The following is an 18,661-nucleotide window of genomic DNA, read 5'->3' as shown; positions in this document are numbered from 1 at the left end:
TTATACCTCATTATAAATCTTAGACTCTACATTATGTTAATTTAATCCAATTTACAGACAGATAAATGTCCTAATATGTGGCTCCGCATCAGTATTTATCTGTGGAGTCATTTGTCTGCGTGTGTGTCCGTACTGTCCCTGAACACACGTCACTCACGTCAGGTCACTCACGTCAGGTCACTCACGTCAGGTCACTCACGTCAGGTCACTCACGTCAGGTCACTCACGTGCATTTGTTTACACCTGCAGACATAGATCCATGTGCGCAACACTTGGATTATTTTCTTTTTACGGACAATCAGTTTGAGTCTGGATTAAAAGGACATTAATTAGTGCAGACTTGTGATGTGAGGAGGAGCCTGTGTGAGCGCTGAGTGGTGGAAATATGTTGACTTTGAAGCTAGTTTTGGTTCTTTCTCATTGGTTAGCGATTAGCTGCTGTAGCTCCCACACATCTGTTTTCTTCAATTGGTCTATTGTAAAGTGACTATATTGTCCATATACATGTTACTGAACCTGCATTGATATGTAAATGAGCTGTGAATAGAGGTGTGAATGATATTTACGCATATAATTATTTACCGCGGCGTGCATGCATTTACTTACTTATTTAAGGCTAATAGCAGTAGTTTCTTTACTAGCTAGTAGTGATGGGTCGGTCGCGAAGGAAATGGCTCTTAGAGTCAGCTCTTTGAAGCAAACGACGGGAGCCTGATCCTTATTGGGAGCCGTGTTTTCTCTTTCTCTCACTTTTTTTCTCTTCACGTCGCATGCAGACTCGTGGTAGTTTGACAGCGGCAGCAGCTGAAAAAGAAACTTTCAGAAATCTGCGTGTGCATGGGAGAGAAAAAACTTGCATGTTTGTCTGTAGTTCAGCATAAAATAAATAAACCAGGACTAATCTTGGGCTCGAGAGACGGACAGAGATGGAGACCAAGTCCCAACACTCAGTACTGGTTCAGTTCTGGTTTAGTCCTGCTTTAGACATGGCTTAGATTTGTTTTAATCCTGGTTTAGTCTTTTTTCAGTATTGGTTTAGGCCTGGTTCAGTTCTGGTGTAGTCCTACTTGCAACAAAACGATCTGAAGAGCCAGCTGCTTTTAGTGAGCAGAGCCAAAAGAGCCAGTTCCCTAAAAAGAACTGGAATACCCATCACTAGTAGCTAGAATGTGATGCAAAAATACTATTAGGCCGACCTACCGTCTGTAAATATGACGTAAAGAGGCAGAATAACAATAAATGTTGCCTAAATAAACCCAATTTAAAATCCACTAGAGCCAAACCTAAGTTTTTTAAACAATTCAAGATTTACGGTGAACTTCTACATTACTAAATATATCGTTGATTGTATCGGCCATCGGCAGCTCCAACTCACATTTTATCGGTTTCATATCGGCCACAACAAAATCCATATTGGTCGGGACCTAGTCCCGATCGATCCCATACCCGGTTTAGGGACTTTTCATTGACTTTCAGAGGGTCAAAAATGTGATTATATGTGAGGAAAAAGATTAATAATAATATGTAAGAAACCGAGGAAGAACACTAGCCCTTGCCAGTTACTTTGTTACTGGCTGGGGCCAATCAAAAGGCAGGGTTTTAATTATTACGATTTAACACAATAAGAAATATTCCAGCTTATTCCAAGTGTGGTCTCTGGTGGAGGATTGGCTGTAGACTACTCATATAACAAAACAAAACAAAAAAAAAACAACCTCAAGCTATGATCAGCTTGAGGTTGTTTTTTTTTGTATGGACTATTTGGACAAAGTTTGGCTCTCAATTTGAATAAAGGGTGATTAATTGCTAGGGATGAGCATGATTAGTTGATTAATCGATAATTGATCATTAAGAATTTCATCGATTACGTTCATTTTAATTGACAAACCGAATTTAGGTTGCTGTGTGTGGCATAGGGTGACCAAACGTCCGTGTCCAGGGACAAACGGGGGTTCGGACATGTAGCTCTCTGCACTCAGAAGGAGCGAGCAGACAGTCGTCAGCCTGCAATGTGCCGAAGCGTACATGCGTAGCCTATTTAACGATTACTTGTACAAGAAATTCCATGCTTTCCGTTCCAGTCGGGACAAGTGTGAGGCCATGTGCACAGTGTACAAAGCAGAGAGTAGCATAATGTCAATGACGAGGCCCCACCTCTCACCCCCCGTACGGTATCTTGGTTTTAACAAACGCAAATATGGTCACACTAACCTGTATTCCACTGAGTCGTGCCATATCAGCGCAGAAGAGCTGTTTTTTTCTTTGCTTAGTTTATGCAAATGAGCCATGCAGTTTTAAGTTTCGTTTCTGTGAGACTTGCGCAAAGCTGCATTAAACACATTCTAATGTCAATCGGGCTGATGTGGCTCTAGAGTGGTTACTGTTTATATGTTGTAAAGTTGAATTTATTTATGCAGATTAGAAGTGCAGATAGTAGTAATAATGATGATAATTTTAATATAAAAATGTTAATGATTAATCGATAATTGATCGTTAATTCTCTCGATGATCGATTAAGAAAATTTAATCAAATGCCCATCCCTATTAATTGCACAGCCTTACTATAAATATACAATTGCAAGATAAAGTTTAGTGCCTTGGCAGAGGTGTTGGCTCATTACAATTTACATTTTTGACCTGAATACACTACACTACAGACTACTACACTACGGGCCACAGCAGAGAAACCACACCAAGCCTTTTGCACTGTAATACCTGTACAATACTATAGTTGTTTGCAGAGTCAGGTTTCCCTGTGTGATTACAATAACCTGATATCAAATTAAATCTCTTCTGTTTTATCTCAGGTATCTGTCAGAGCTGTGTTGTGTGGATGGGCCTTTGGGTGCAGGCCAGGCCACCTTCCCCGTGGTGAGTTTGGTTTTATCTCCTCTGAGTTTGGCATCCATCCTAAATGTGTTGGGGGGTATCAGATGAGATGTCAGCTCTCCTCTTCCTCCTCCGCAGGGCGTGAAGCTACTGTCCTACCTGTACAATGAAGCCCAGAATAACTGTAGTAATGAAAACTACCCAGTGCTCCTCTCTCTGCTGAAGAGGAGCTGTGCTCCATATACACGGTATGTCAAAGACATAAACATTTTTTGACCTACATTAATTATCCCATATTCACTTTTGGGAGCAATTAAATGTGAGATCTACACCTGTGGATCACAATTTTACATTTTATTACATCTAACCTGTAATTCAGCCTGGTGTCATCACCTGCTAGTCTCTGTGGAGATGGAGCACGTACAAAGTATTAACATGTCCACAAGCAGGCGGCTGACCCTCCCTCAAAAAATTTCCATAGTGCTTCTTATTGGAGATACATTTGCCCTGTTTACATGAGAGCTTTAATTCCGATTAAAAATAATTAAATTTAGAATAAAAAATAATTCCTCTTTAAAAACAACATGTAGACACTTGATTCCTAATGATTATTTGGAATTAAAGTTATTCTAAATTAAACTTAAACTTATTATTATTACTTGTTTATTCTGATTTTAAAGCGTAATTTATTTGGCAATCATGTAAACGTTTATTCCGCTCAAAAAATAATTCCAGTCGCATGCGCGTTGGATCGCCCTTCTGATGCAATGACGCACTGCAATATGGTGAAAAAAGTTTGTATCATGTTTGTGTCCCCGTACCTGTCCCTTTTCCGGTGCCTGTGTAATTGTGAAAAATACCAAGGTTCCTCGTTAACACCGCGTCCTCATCTCAAGTTATCATCATGAACTCACATAACAGCAGCATGTAGAACTTTGTACACAACTCACCACATTAGCTTGGAGCAGAAGCTCTGACATCACATAACAGCAGTAAAGACACAGGGGCACTCACCGTAGCATGCAACCCCTCTCCGAGCGGATTGGTCAGATAGATCCATAGGCTCCATCCATGTGCTGGTTCCAGACGGGGAGCAAGACCACGCACGGGATCCAAGTGGTGAAAGTGAGAATGTGCTGTGGCTGCTCTTGTCCTCCATTCTGGGCGAGCTCGGCTGGTACCCAGGTGGTGCAAAACATCCAGACAGAAGCGTGAATCGCGTTTGTTTGGTTATATGTTGTTCTGAGTGGTCTGTCCTCCATGCTCTTGGTTCTTCCCGGGGAAAGTGCGTCTCAGGCCGAGGCACCTAACACCACTCCCCAGTCCAGCTGATCTGGGCCCAACCTGAACCGGAGCTGCTCCCGCTGGTTTAGAAGACTGGGTTTGGAACGCTGTGCCCCAGTTTGTATGGGCGGGGAACAGCGGTATGCATCACTATGCATAATAGCAAACAAAGATGACAAAAAAGCTGGTAGCAGCGGAAGTCCGGTCGACGTAAATACGTTCGTGTCCCTGTCCAATCAGAATCCTTCCCCACCGCCAGACATTGAGTGGATTTAATGTGTTTTCCATGTAAACCTTTATTCGGAATTATTATTTCCATGTAAACGCAAAGGAGAATAATTTAATTCCGAATTAATTAATTGGGAATAATTAAATCAGATTTAAAAAACATCATGTAAACGTGGACATTGTGACAGCCCTTGTGTAGTAACAGTTATTAACAGTCAACAGTTATTCCCTTATTTTGTGTTGCCTGCGTGTCAAGGACACTTTGTCCATTGCTCTTCCTGTTTTTGTGTGACTGGTTTCACTGTCTGGTGCAGGTTTGTATCTGACTGGGTGTACAGCGGCGTGTTTCGAGACGTTTATGGAGAATTCATGATCCAGGTCAATGAGGAGTACCTGGGTTTCAGAGGTGAGCTACACAAACGCTCTGTTATCTACAGGAGAAAACCTGCGTCAGGCAGATTGTCTCACAAAAAAACAAAAAAAACAAAAAACATTTCATTACATCCTTTATTGCCTAGTTGGATTTGTCCTTGTCACAAAGTTGTTGAATGAAAATCAAGAGGAAACTGAGTCAGAAAGAGAGAGAGTGTTAGGGAGAGAGAGAGAGTGTCAGGAAGAGAGAGAGAGAGAGAGAGAGAGAGCAGAGGCATGGGAGAGAGAGGGGCGTTTCTCTCCTCCCCTCAACCCCTCCCCTGTCTCACACACTCTTTCTTACTCCTATTTCTTTCTCTCTCCTCCATCTGTTTTTCTCACTCTTCCATTCTCTTTTTGCAAACTATGGACCAAATCACAAAAGAAAAATGAATTGTTATGTTTGTACAACATTGAACTCTGACTAATACAAAATAAGAATGAGCAGGTTTAATTTTACAGACAGGTTTATTCTTACAAAAGAAGTCCTGAGCAAGTACCACTTAATTTGACTCAACTTAACTGGACTTGAGTATGAATAAACTAGGACCAAATCAAGACCAACTGCAAGCTAGGACAAAACTTAACATGGATTGTGATGAGGCATTAAAAGTATGGAGATAGATGTTCATTTTGTAGGGTTGGTGTGTCCTTGGGCTAGACACTTAAATTCAGTTTGGTAGAACATGAATCAAACTGGTTCCATCATGATAGAAGACAGGTCTTACTTCCTGCACCTCTGTTGCAGAAAAGTTCAAATAGACATATTTTAGTGGGCACTTTCAGAGTTGAAATACCTTGATCATTACTTGCATTGTGCATCTCTATCCAAAATGCTCAAGGTCAAATACATTTTTGTACCCACAGAAAGAAGCATTATGTAACTTTTCTGGTGTAAGGGTCCGCCACTTGCTTGTCTCCATGGATATGCATTGCTTTTTCTGGGAAGTTCCACAGTATAATGTTTAACTTGTCCATCTTGCATTTATTTAATTGCATTTTCTTTTTACTGCTCAAAAATACCTTGTAAAACATATATTGTTATTGTGAGGGAGGCTGCTTTTTCACAGATCTGACCTGTATTCTGGCTTGCTTGTCTCCATGAAGATAAGTTTTAATACCATACTGTGGAACATTCCAGGCAAAGCAATAGCAAAGCAAGCAGGTACCAGACCCCTCCTTATAAAAGTTTCATAGTGTGCTTTTAGGAGTTTGCACCAACAGTGTGGGAATTCATTTAATACGCTGCAGGATCTGGCACACTATTTTCTAATGAAGGTCACGCTCTGTTAAAGCCTGGAGTTTATATTTGGGTCAAATGTTCAGTTTTTTTTAGATGGAAATTTGTGCTTGGAAACTTTATTCTGCACTGTATTTTCAAACTTGCACTGCACAGCGTAACTACCCCACTGAGTTGTATACAAGTCATTACGGCCCTACCCAAAAAACAAGCTGACAAGTGCAACTGCCCAGACTGGGCTGTCCACACAGACAAATAATATACAGCTTGTAGGGATGGGGGGGGACTTCTTTTATTTATTTTTTGGGGGTGTGCAGTGGCAGATTGGTTGTTCTCGCTGCCTCTCAGTAACAAGGTTGTAGGTTCAGTGCCCAGACTATGATTTCCCCGTGTTGGGAAAGTCTGTATGGGTTATTTCACCATATCTGGATTATTATTTTCAGTTTTGTAAATCAGGGCTAGCTCAAATCTATCTTAGTCACTATAGTAACTGTTACAGGATGCCAGTGTTGACCATGAATACATGGCCCCCCATAGTCTAAAATAGCTTGAAACTAGTATTGCCATAACAAAATTAGACTTGCTCGTTGTATTATCACTAAATATAGACAGTAAGTGACATTTATACTCCTGAAATAATAATCATTTGAGCCACCAAAGTCTTAACAAAATCTACGTGAAACCTGGGATGTTTAGCCTTAACATATTTTTACACATTTAGGCTACAGTAATGCATCTTACATTTATTTTATTTGCTTATGAATTGAAAAGGTAATTTACATAACTATTGATGAAATATTTATTTGAAATATAAGTCCATTTGGCTAGTTAATATTCTTTAACCAAAATAATTGTCAAATCTGTTTTACATTTAGTTAGTATTTCAAAAGCTGGGTAATTTTTATTAAGCACTCTTATCTGAGTGTGTTCTCTGTGCCTGTCCAAAGCTGTGGCTGGATAAATGGACCACAAACAGGGCATAGTGAAATCATGATCATTTAATGACACTCAATAACATTCAAAAAGCCCTACTCTTTTTTTGTTGTTTCTTTTTTATTATAGTTTTCAGTTATGGACAGACAAACACTTACAGGTGGTGATCTCAGCAAGACAAACAAAAAACAAACAAAAACAAAAAAACACCTTATTCTTTTCGTGTGTGTTTGCGTATTGATTGCTCACAAAATTACACAGAAAAACTTTTTTAAAATTATGTGTGCGTGTACACACACACACACACACACACAAAGACGTATACATATATACACACATATTAGGGCTGGGCAAAAATAAAAAAATGAATCGCTCAAACTCATGCGATTAATCACGATACATTTTTTAATTAATGCGATTAATCGCATGTTATACGCAAAACCAATTAATGAATGAAAAAGTAGAGTATAGCGCCCTTTTATTGGAAATGTAAATGAAAGAGTCATACATTTGTTGTGCAAACAGCATTTCTTTCACAGGGGAACAGGGGAAGAAAAAATATTGAATGGACTTTTGTACTATATATATTATATTATATAATATATTTTTTGGAATATTTTTTATGCAGTGAGTAATAAACACTACACTAGTAATAATTTCTAGATCATTGTTATAAACTTGGACTGATATTTCTTGGGAAACAAAGGGTTAATATAATGGAATGGAAATGGACCAATCACAATTTTTCTTCCAATGGTATCTGGGTAAATCAGTGACTCCTCCTGCAGCGCTGAACTAAAGAAATAAGCTCAGCTCAGAGCGCACGGCTGGTCCAGCCGAAGCCGGGAGCCGGGAGCCGGGGCCCGCGGCTCGCGGAGGCTTGGACATGTTGCATCTCACGTGGTCAGAAAAAAGTGAAAAAAGTTTAAAGAAAAGACGTCAAACTTACAGAAACGCTCACAGTGGACTTTTTCTAATAAAAGCCAGTGACAACAGACTTTCACATACTTTTACAATACATTTTTTATATATATAAAAATAAACAAACAAATATACATACTGCCTTTTGGTCTTTGCCTTTTACCAGATGTTTTCCTTCTTCCTTCCAAACCGCATGCTTGTACTACCACTGTATCAACTACAAAGCCCCAAGCTATTTATTACAACTGTGGTTTGATCACATTTCCACTGATGTTAAAATTACTGCATTTTAAATTGCTGTAACCACCCCACATGGACAGTTAAAATACTAGAGGTGGGGAGAAAAATTGGATAATCAAGTGTAGGATTGTCAAAAGAATTCAAAACCAGATACTAATCAATACTTCAACGCCCATGTGAGCAACGACAGTGACACCTGGAGATGGATGATTGGGAGGAACGGCCTCCCTGATCTGAACCCGAGCGCTGTTTTGTTATTGGACTTCTGTGCTAGTCAGTTTGTCCATAACAAACACCGTGTTCGAGCACAAGGGTGTCCATCAGTGCACATGGCACGAGGACACCCTAGGCTGGAGGTCGATGATCGCCTTTGTCGTTGTGTTATCTGACCTCTGACCTCGGGTGAAGAGAGGGGCAGAGCTGTCAACTGATCACCACCTGGTTGTGAGTTGGGTTCGCTGGCGGAGGAGGAAGTTGGAAAGACCTAGCAGGCTCAAGTGTATTGTGAGGGTCTGTTGGGAACATCTGGTAGAGCCCTCTGTCAGAGGGATCTTCAACTTCCAGATTCCGGGGGAGGCTGGGAACATGGAGTCCAAGTGGGCTATGTTCTCAGCCTCTATTATCGATGCCACCGCTCGTACCTGTAGGCTTAAGGTCTGTGGTGCCTGTCACAGCGGCAATCTCCGAACCTAGTGGTGGATACAGGAAGTAAGGGATGCTGTCAAGCTGAAGGAGTCCTACGAGCCTTGTTAGCTCGTGGGACTACTGAGGCAGCTGACAGTTAAGGGCAGGCCAAACGTGCTGCAGCCCGTGTGGTCGCAGAGGCAAAAAGTCGGACCTGGGAGGAGTTTGGGGAGGGCATGGAGGAGGACTATCGGACAGCCTCAAAGAGATTCCCCCTCTCAGGAGGGGGAAACAGTTCTTCACCAACACTGTTTACAGTGTGGGGGGAGAGCTGTTGACCTCGTGGCCATACCGGCTTGTCAAAGCCTGATCCCGTCAGATCTCAGGAGCTAAGGCCAGGCCTGGTTAGTACTTGGATGGAGACCACAGGGAAAATCAGGTACCACAGTGGAGCGCCAGTCACAAAAAACTGTCATTGTGTCCATGGGCAAGACACGCGCACATTGCCTAGTATGAAAGTGGTGTGTGCGTAAGTGATGGTGATGGTCGGAGGGTCCGATGGCGCCAGTTGGCATGGCAGCCGCACTTCCGTCAGTGTGCTCTAGGACAGTTGTAGCTACAATAGTAGCTTACCACCATCGGGTATGGAGAAAAAAGAATAATGAATCTATGAAAAATGCTCTGTAAAGCATTTTTGTGACATATGTCTGTGAAAAAGTGCTATATAAATAAAGACTTAATTACCTCGACTGGGATGTTGTTGGGAGGTGGAAGGAATACTTCAAGGATCTCCTCAATCCCACCTTCTGAGCAGGAAGCAGAGGCTGGGGGCTTGGAGACGGACACATCCATTAGCCTGGCTGAAGTCACTGAGGTGGTTGGTAAGCTCCTTGGTGGCAAGGCTCCGGGGGTGGATGAGATCCGTCCTGAGTATCTTAAGTCTCTGAATGTTGTGGGGCTGTCCTGGCTGACACACTTCTTCAACATCGCGTGGCAGTCGGGGACAGCACCTCTGGACTGGCAGACCGGGGTGGTGGGAATCACACTCCTCAGCCTCCCCGGTAAGGTCTATTCCGGGGTACTGGAGAGGAGAATCCAGCTGATGGTCGAACCTTGGATCTAGGAGGAGCAGTGTGGTTTTGGTCCTGGCCGTGGAACACTGGACCAGCTCTACACTCTCCATAGGGTGCTCAAGGGTTCATGGGAGTTTGGCCAACCAGTTCACATGTGCTTTGTGAATTTGGAGAAGGCATTCAACCGTGTCCCTCGTGGTGTCCTGTGGGGGGGTGCTCTGGGAGTATGGGCTCCGGGGCCCTTTGCTAAGGGCTGTCCGGTCCCTGTATGACCGGAGCAGGAGCTGTGTTCGCATTGCCGGCAGTAAGTCAGACCTGTTCTCGGTGTATGTTGGACTCTGCCAGGGCTGCCCTTTGTCACTGGTTCTGTTCATTGTATTTATGAACAGAATTTCTAGGCACAGTCAGGGGTCGGAGGGGGTCCGGTTTGGGGACCACATCTCTGCTGTTTGCAGATGATGTTGTCCTGTTGGCTTCATCAAACCATGACCTACAACATGCAGTGGGACTGTTTGCAGCCGAGTGTGAAGCGGCTGGGATGAAGAAGATCAGCTCTTCCAAATCCGAGGCCATGGTTCTCGACAGGAAAAAGGTGGCTTGCCCTCTCCGGGTGGGTGGAGAGTCCCTGCCTCAAGTGGAGGAGTTTAAGTATTTCGGGGTCTTGTTCCCGAGTGAGGGGAGAATGGAGATTGACAGATGGATCGGTGCAGCGTCTGCAGTAATGCAGTCGCTGTATCAGACCGTTGTAGTGAAGAGGGAGCTGAGCCGAAAGGTGAAGCTCTCGATTTACCAGTCAGTTTTTTTTCCTCCCCTCACCTATGGTCATGAGCTTTGCGTAGTGACCAAAAGGACAAGATCGCGGATACAAGCACTCGAAATGAGTTTCCTCCGCAGGGTGGCTGGGTGCTACCTTAGAGATAGGGTGAGTAGCTCAGTCACACTGGAGGAGCTCGGAGTAGAGCCGCTGCTCCTCCACATTGAGAGGAGCCAGTTGAGGTGGCTTGGGCATCTGTTCCGGATGCCCCCTGGACACCTCCCTCAGGAGGTGTTCCGGGCACGTCCCACCGGGAGGAGGCCCCCGGGGAAGACCTACAACACGCTGGAGGGACTATGTCTCTTGGCTTGCCTAGGAACGTCTCGGGATCTCCCCGGAAGAGCTGGAGGAAGTGTGTGTGGAGAGGGAAGTTTGGGAGGCCCTTCTCAGACTGCTGCCCCCGATCCTGGATAAGCGGAAGAAAATTTAATGGAATGGAATGGAATACTAATCAATACTTAAACTAGTACTGAAAATAGATACTCATTTGAGCAGGTATCAACACCAAAAAAGTCTCATTGACAGAACAGAAATTAACCTTTCCTCAATAGCTTTAGAATGATGTTGAGCTGTATCAGAACAAGTATAAGAGCACATAGACTAATATACACCCATGGACCACTATGGAACTACCTGGACCACTGAGGTATTACACACATATAAGACCACATGGGAATATAAAGTACTACCATATAACTAGTATTGGTATTGGTATATTGAAATCAAAAAGAACCAGCAAAAAGAGAAGACAGCAGTTCATAAATCCAGTTTTATTTGAATCATTATAGCCTTCCTAAATATTACATGTTACCACAGCAGCCCTCTCAAGGTCGGACCCTCACCTCGGCTGTGTGTGGCTGAGGGCTTCATTTGCTCATCGTCTACACCTCATCAACTCCAGCAGTGAACCAGGCTCTGCTCCCTCTCCTGCTTTTCAGAGGACACGCACACAAAATGTCATTGTCCTCCTACAATTCAGCCGGCTGTGGAAGCAATCAGAAACTACGCTTTCTTGGCAAGCCGCTGGGTCTCTGTGTAAAAAAAAAAAAAAAATCCTGGAAAATCTGCACCCTATTCTTAAAAAAAAAAAGGAAAAAGTAAAGTAAAAAAGCTAAGAGGCTACACTTTCCAAATGTTAATTCAAGCGGTTCAGGTTTCGCCACGCCTCGTAAGTCATACTAATAAGGGAAGTTTTAGATATGAGGGTGGCAAATTACTGCATTCAGAGGCATGTTAACTTCTCTGCTTCTTTCAAGAACATCTTGCATGGCAGTCAGAATATTGAAAAAAAAAGTGTCAATCTTTTCCAAAGTGCCAAATTTCTTTTAATGTTGAATTTTAGGCTCTCAAAGTCATGTCTTAATCATGTGTAAATCATGGGCAGAATGTAGAAATTTGAACCATTATATAACATGGGTTTTACTCAACAAGGTTAAAGATACTAGCAGAGGTTTGGGTTCTTTTAAATAGTAATTTATTCACGCTATTTTTTGTAACTAGCTAAACTAAAACTAGCTACTAAAAAACTTGGAAGTAAAAATAACATACTGATACTGGAAAATTATATAAATGGAATAAAGTTGGACCTTTTTCCTGAGTAGTTTTATGGTGCATTGACACATGTCCTGGTTTGCTCCTGGTTTGCTCCTGGTTTGCTCCTGGTTTGCTCCTGGTTTGCTCCTGGTTTGCTCCTGGTTTGATCCAGGTTTAATTTAGGCTTAATGTAGATTTGGTTTAGTCCTGTTCTAGTCCTAGTAGTGACAGTTTATGTCCAGGTTTAGTGAGCAGGAAAAAGATAAAGAAACATTATGTTGTATGAGAATCTGTTTTTAATAATTGTGAAATTGGTATCGGGCATATGTTTGTGTGTTTTTGTGGCTTTTGTGGTCTGTAGAGTACTAGGTTTGAATATCGTTCCAGGCATAAACATTATTGATAAAATGGTCAGATCAGTGGGATTTCTGCTTCCCTGCACAAATACCATTGTTGTGTCTTTGGTCAAGTCACTTAACCCTGCTTGCCCTCAGTGTCTGTGTACACTGGTGTATGTATGTGTATCTGTGAGTGAATGAGTGTGTTTCTTTGGTGTAAAACATTTATTTATGCCTTGAAGGTAGAAAGATAAATACAGTAAATGTGAATGATTGGTTGCACACTTTGAGAACCTCTGCTTTATTCTTATGTTTTTCTACAGATAAAAACTACTGGGTCCAGGGCTATACGCTGATCTCCAAAGACGTGGAGGATTGTGTCCCAATATTTCTGCGCCATATTGCCAATGACGTTTATGTGTGCGGAAAAACCATCAACCTGCTCAAGATCTGCTGCCCTCAGGTTTGAATGTGGACTCTCTTATGTAGTAACTGTTGATTATTCATAGTATTGCTATAACACATCAGCTTCAGCCCCCTGGTCTTTTGCAGTCAGATATCTACTGCCTTATGCTAATTCATGTTGAAATTATGTTTACTAAAGTCAAAGCAAGATTTCAAAACTTTTCAAATGGCCCTTCAGCTCAATATAAAATCCAGAAGTTCTCTAATGTTTGTGATTTTTGTCACCCAAACATACTGCATATTATTTCACATATGAAGTAGCCATGTACATATTTAATGTATAAACAGCAGTTGGATTATAAAAAAAAGTCCCTAATCAGCAATAGCAAAAGTGTACTGACTCAAATAGTTTAGACGTCTAACAACTGCTAACCTTGAGCTGACGTGACTGCTCTTCCTGCTATTGGGGTGGGCTGCAAAATGAACTTGTAGAGAAATGATAGAGCTGTTATATTTAATATAATTTATTAGTGTTTTAATAATACATTTTTTGTTTAAAAAGCAGCCCTGTTCTTTTTTTTTTTTTTGACTAGTCCACAACCCTCATGGTTAACTAATTAACAAATTAATCCTTCTGTATTATTTTAGTGTCATTTAGGGTAAAAAATATAATACTAATCGATACTAAAACAAGTTTTGAATAAAAATCATTTAAATAAGTACTGATACTGCAAAATTCACATAAACTGGACAGAAATTAGCCTTTCCTGAATAGCTATATAATGATGTTGAGCTGTATCTGGACAAGTATAAGAGCACATAAACTAGTATACTCCCATGGACCACTATGGAACCTACCTGGATGACTGAGGCATTACAGATATAAGGCCACATGACTATATAACATATATGTTGAAAATAACATTCTATTGTCTAAATAAAGACTTTTTAAAATGATCTTTGTGTTATTAGAATTGGTATTGAGTATCGAGTCTATTTCTTAGTATCAAAATCAAGTTTGCATTTGTGACACTAACACTAGTTTCATTTCTATTTCTTATATGGGAAGTCTGAGTAAACAAACAAGCTGTGTTTCATGGAGATGTGTTTGTGCTGAATTGCCAGTGTAAAAAAGATTGCATGTTTGTTGTTTTCCTCTCAGCACTACATCTGCTGGTCGGAGCTGCCCGCCCCTCGCATCGCTGTCACTTTCTCACTACAGGAGGTGGAGGAGATTGAGAAGGAGTGTGCAGTGTACAGAGGGCGCATGGAGTGCATCGCCAAGCACAGCGCCATCAGCAGGGAAGAGCTGGTAATGACAATACAGACAATACAAGAGGTGACAATCCAACATTGCAACATTACAACAAACCAGGGCTAAAATCAGAGCTACTGGAGCAAAAAACAGGGCTAAAACTAGCAACTAAACATACTAAAGCTAGTGCCAAAATCAGGACTAAAGCCTATTCTAGAAACCTCTTATAGAGGACACATGAGGCGAATCATCCAGCACAGCGCCATTAGCAGGATGGAGCAGGTAATGACAATTATACTTATACAGCGATGGAGAAGGACAAGGATGAAGCCTGGGCTCAGGCCGGGCTCATGCCGAGCCCAGGCCCAACTAGGACCACACCCACACCAAACACGGACTAAGCCTTCTTTATTGTAACTTGATGTAGGCCTGTGATGATAACAAATTTTGCTGGACGATTAAATGACCAAGAATTTATTGCGATAAAGGATAATATTGACAATTTGAGACCAATTTCAACTAATATAAATATAATGACCATGGAATAAAAATGCAAATACATCCTCTCAATGATCAATAAACTTGACTTTCTAAAGAACATTTAACACAGGAAGTGTAAGACAAAATAAATCAGATTTAACACAGGACTAGCCTAATGTAGTCTGGCTGACAGCAAGGACTTGTTAACAAAAATGCACTTGAATAAACCACTGTTGAACCAAATACAAACAAAGCAATAAATAAAATGGATTATTAAGTCTTTGTAACAAAATTGCCCTTTAAAAGTGATTTTAGTCACTGACTTACTTTGGTATATTGTGTCTCGTCTCTCTGTGGCTGCTGCTGTGAGCCTCGTCATTTTTGTCATTTAAATGTTCGTATTAACCTGCAACACAGGATGCTGTTTCGCTATGAGGGAGCCTCTGTCCTGTCTGGTGTCGTGTCGGTTCAGTTTCGGGATTTCAGGTTCTCGGGTTCTCCCGGGGGCTAGGTTAGTTGTGTCGCTCGGGTTTGGGTTTGACATTTCTTCTCCTTATTTGCGCGCTCGCTGCATTTGACGCATGTGACTGTTGAGACGTATCAACACTGGTGAGCGGGATGCTCACCAGTGTTGATTCTACATCGTTACTTGTTTTGGTGATGAACAGAGATGAACAGTTTTGTCACTCTCACAGCGGCGTTAGCTTGTGTTGCTAGCACACTGCACAGACAGCGGCGCTTTCTGCATTTGCATTTGCAGGAAGTGCTCAGACTACGCGTGGATCCGCTCTGTTGATAAACACAGCGCACGTTGGTTCAAGCGTCATTACACTTGTTAAACAAGAGGAGTAAGAGAGCAATAGAAGCTTCTAACATTCAGTGTCTTTGAGAGCGAGAGAGAGCGAGGAAAACAAACAAGTTGCAAATAACTTTTCCAGCCACGATAAATTCTATTGAGCTCGTTAAAAGTTATCGTACGATTAATCGATTTATTGATTATCGTTACAGGCCTACTTGATGTATACATTTTATTGCTAAGCTAGGGCACCAACTGAACAACAAATGCATTTTTAAACCACTACTTGATAACTAAACACCTGAAAGACCAACCAAGATTAAATCTGGTCTTAAACAGGACTCTGCTTGTACTGCACCAGGTCCAGATTGGCACCAAAACACCAGTGAACCATAAGGCCAAAAGCAGACTAAACATGTGATAGCCCATATATAAACTTATCTTAAATCCCACTGTAAAGAGGAGATCTATAGCAGTAAATGCATTGGTACTTTGTAAGGTGTGTGATTGTTGGCAGAGCAGAGCCGGCAGCAGGCTCAGAGGCAGGTGGTTCTATGTTTTTTTTTGTTGACGATGTTTTCTTGTTTTTTGTCATTTTAGGTGCTGAGAGCCGAACGAGCACGCCAAGAGCTCATCAACCAGGTCCGTGAATCGGCCGCCAAGACTCTGGAGAACATACGTGGTTAGTTTCTCATCACCTGGGCCAACGAAAAACTCCAACCACTTTGATTAAATATGTTACGTAGAAGTAAATCATCATATGCTCCAATTCATAGTGCAGTGTAGTGTTGTCACTAGGGCCCGACTGATACGGATTTTGTTGCAGCCAATATGATACTGATAAAATGGGAGTTGGAGCTGCCGATATATTTAGTGATGTAAAAATTCACTGTAAATCTTGAATTGTTTAAAAAACTTAGCTTTGGCTCTGGTGGATTTTAAATTTATATGTGGTTTATTTAGGCAACATTTATTGTTACTCTGCCTCTTTACATCACATTTACAGACAGTAGGTCGGCCTAGTAGCATTTTTGCATCACATTCTAGCTACTAGTGATGGGTATTTCAGTTCTTTTTAGAGAATCGGCTCTTTTGGCTCGGCTCACTAAAAGGAGCTGGCTCTTTTGGCTCCAAAGCGACTTTTCAGGTTGTTTTGTTGCAAGCAGGACTGAACCAGAACTGAACCAGGTCTAAAGCAGGTCTAAAGCAGGTCTAAACCAGGACTGACCAGGACTGAACCAGGACTGAGTGTCGGGATTCGGTCTCTGTTTATCTCTTAGTCCTGGTTTATTTATTTTATGCTGAACTACAGCCAAATATGCAATTTTTTTCTCTCCTATGTGTAACAGACCCAGGTTCTGGGCCTGTTGGGCAGATTAAATGTTTCTGTAAAACACAAGGAAATAATGAGACAAGCACGCGCGCTGTTCCCAAGCCCCCAGGTTCCAAAATGGCCGCCCATTCAAGTCAATGGGCTGAGCTCAATGGCGCATGATCCCAGATTAGCCTAGCCCGGCTAGGTACTTCCGGTGGCCGTGGGCCGACCGAGCATGCGCAGTAGTGCTCTTTTCTCCCACGGGCACACGCGAATGCACGCGACCACACGCACGGAGCGCGGGCTCGTGTATCACGTGATCGCTTTGACCAATCAGAGCGAGAGGAACGAGAGCGGAGCAGAGCGGAGCCGGAGCTAACAAATATAAAGCGTTTTTTTAAGACAACTGAAGGATTTTGAGCGAGAAAAAGTTTATGATCTAAAAATAGGTAAAAATCGCCACAAAATCCAATATTTTTTTAAGTTGTAGGTGCCCTGTCAGCCGAACACGAGCAGGTTGTGATTACATTGCGCTCTATGAGAAAAATCTTCTCTCGGCCCATGGGATTTTTCGACTGTAGTACCACTGAGTGGCCACTACGTCAACTCGAGGCAGCTACAAGCTAGCAATACTGTATCCAGTTATTTTAATAGATCCATGGCTGTTCCTCTTTGCCTCGCTTCTGCCATATTGGACAGGAGGACCTCTGACCTCACAATACCGTCTCGAGGAGTCATGCGCCACCTACTGGCGTGAGGGTGTAATTACAGGTTAAATAAAGTTATTACTTAAATTGCTAATTTGGAGGCAATTTAAGTAATAACTTACTACCAATGCATACACAAAAATAAAACATAATGTGAAAACACATTACTGTGTGTCACACGCTCCCTGACAAATTAAAATGGCTCCTAACATTCAAAACATCAAAGTTTACAAACCCAAACCCAAAAGTCAAATACTCAACATGGTATAGGTGTAGGATATGTGTATGGGATGAATGGACATGGCATGTAAGGTGGAAAACCAGCACTAAATGGAATGTAAGGTGTAGGTGCCCATGGCTGGAATGGCATGTATGGTGTGAGTGTGGAAACCATGGCATGTGGCTCTACGGAAGGTTCACCAAGTGACTGATAAGTAAACATCTGTCTAGGTCTCCTTTCTCTAGTAGATCTCCTTACTTCAGTCTGTGGTTCAACAACAAATGTCTGTGGGGGTTCTGGTGTGAGACCATCACCCTGTTCACTTTCTGCTTCAGAATAGGTCGGTGAGGCCCGTACCACAGGAACAGGTGGCATCTGTGGCACAGGTGGATTGTCTCTTTCAGTCTGTTTGTGTCCGTTTGGTATACTAGCCCTTTCATTGTCTCTAATAGGTGATAGGAAGCGGTTACTGGTGGTCTCTGGGACTTGACTCGTTTGTGGTAAGTCTGGCTGGCTAAAGTCAGCATCCCTCTCTACTTGGCCAGTCTGTCTGAGGGGCAATCTTAACCAGTACCCTCCTACACTCTCATCAGAGTCTGAATCACTAGTGTCACTTTTCTGCATGTCTCTGTTGCTAGACTGAGTCTTTTTTTGTCTTATCTGTCGTTTGGCTGTGGGCTCGGGTCTGGTAGGCGGAGCTTCTACTGGGAGGTCATTAACAAGTAATAAGAGGTTACGATGGAGGACCCTAGTCTTACTCCCATCACTGTTCTCAGGGTAAACTGCATAAACTGGATTGTCACCCACTTGTTCTTTAACAAGATAAATGGTCTTTTCCCAAAAAGAACGCAACTTCCCCGGACCCCCTCGTTCACTAAAGTTTCTAACAAGGACCCTATCCCCTGGCTGTAAAACAATACCCTTGAGCTTTTTGTCATAGTAGGATTTTCCTCTGGCACTTGAAAGTCTACTTTTCTCACTGGCTATTTTGTATGCTTCTGTCATCCTTTTTGCC

General features: G+C 42.2%; 1 protein-coding gene across 2 annotated transcripts in view; it reads left to right on the top strand.

Moving 5' to 3' along the window:
* The window catches only part of tubgcp6 (tubulin, gamma complex associated protein 6), a 95,849-nt gene that overhangs the window by 18,640 nt on the left and 58,548 nt on the right, over positions 1 to 18,661 (top strand). For both annotated transcript variants that reach the window (XM_020919144.2, XM_055155502.1), the window contains exons 7-12: positions 2,808 to 2,871; positions 2,968 to 3,077; positions 4,656 to 4,747; positions 12,792 to 12,931; positions 14,036 to 14,185; positions 16,005 to 16,086. In XM_020919144.2, the coding sequence (XP_020774803.2) occupies positions 2,808 to 2,871; positions 2,968 to 3,077; positions 4,656 to 4,747; positions 12,792 to 12,931; positions 14,036 to 14,185; positions 16,005 to 16,086 (638 nt within the window). The remainder of the gene's footprint in view (positions 1 to 2,807; positions 2,872 to 2,967; positions 3,078 to 4,655; positions 4,748 to 12,791; positions 12,932 to 14,035; positions 14,186 to 16,004; positions 16,087 to 18,661) is intronic.

Source organism: Boleophthalmus pectinirostris, unplaced genomic scaffold (genome assembly GCF_026225935.1).
Source record: "Boleophthalmus pectinirostris isolate CB_2022bp ecotype Guang Dong unplaced genomic scaffold, ASM2622593v1 HiC_scaffold_2, whole genome shotgun sequence".
NCBI classification, from domain to species: domain Eukaryota; kingdom Metazoa; phylum Chordata; class Actinopteri; order Gobiiformes; family Gobiidae; genus Boleophthalmus; species Boleophthalmus pectinirostris.
Note: the sequence above shows the minus strand (reverse complement) of the source record. Positions and strands in the feature narration are given on the sequence as shown.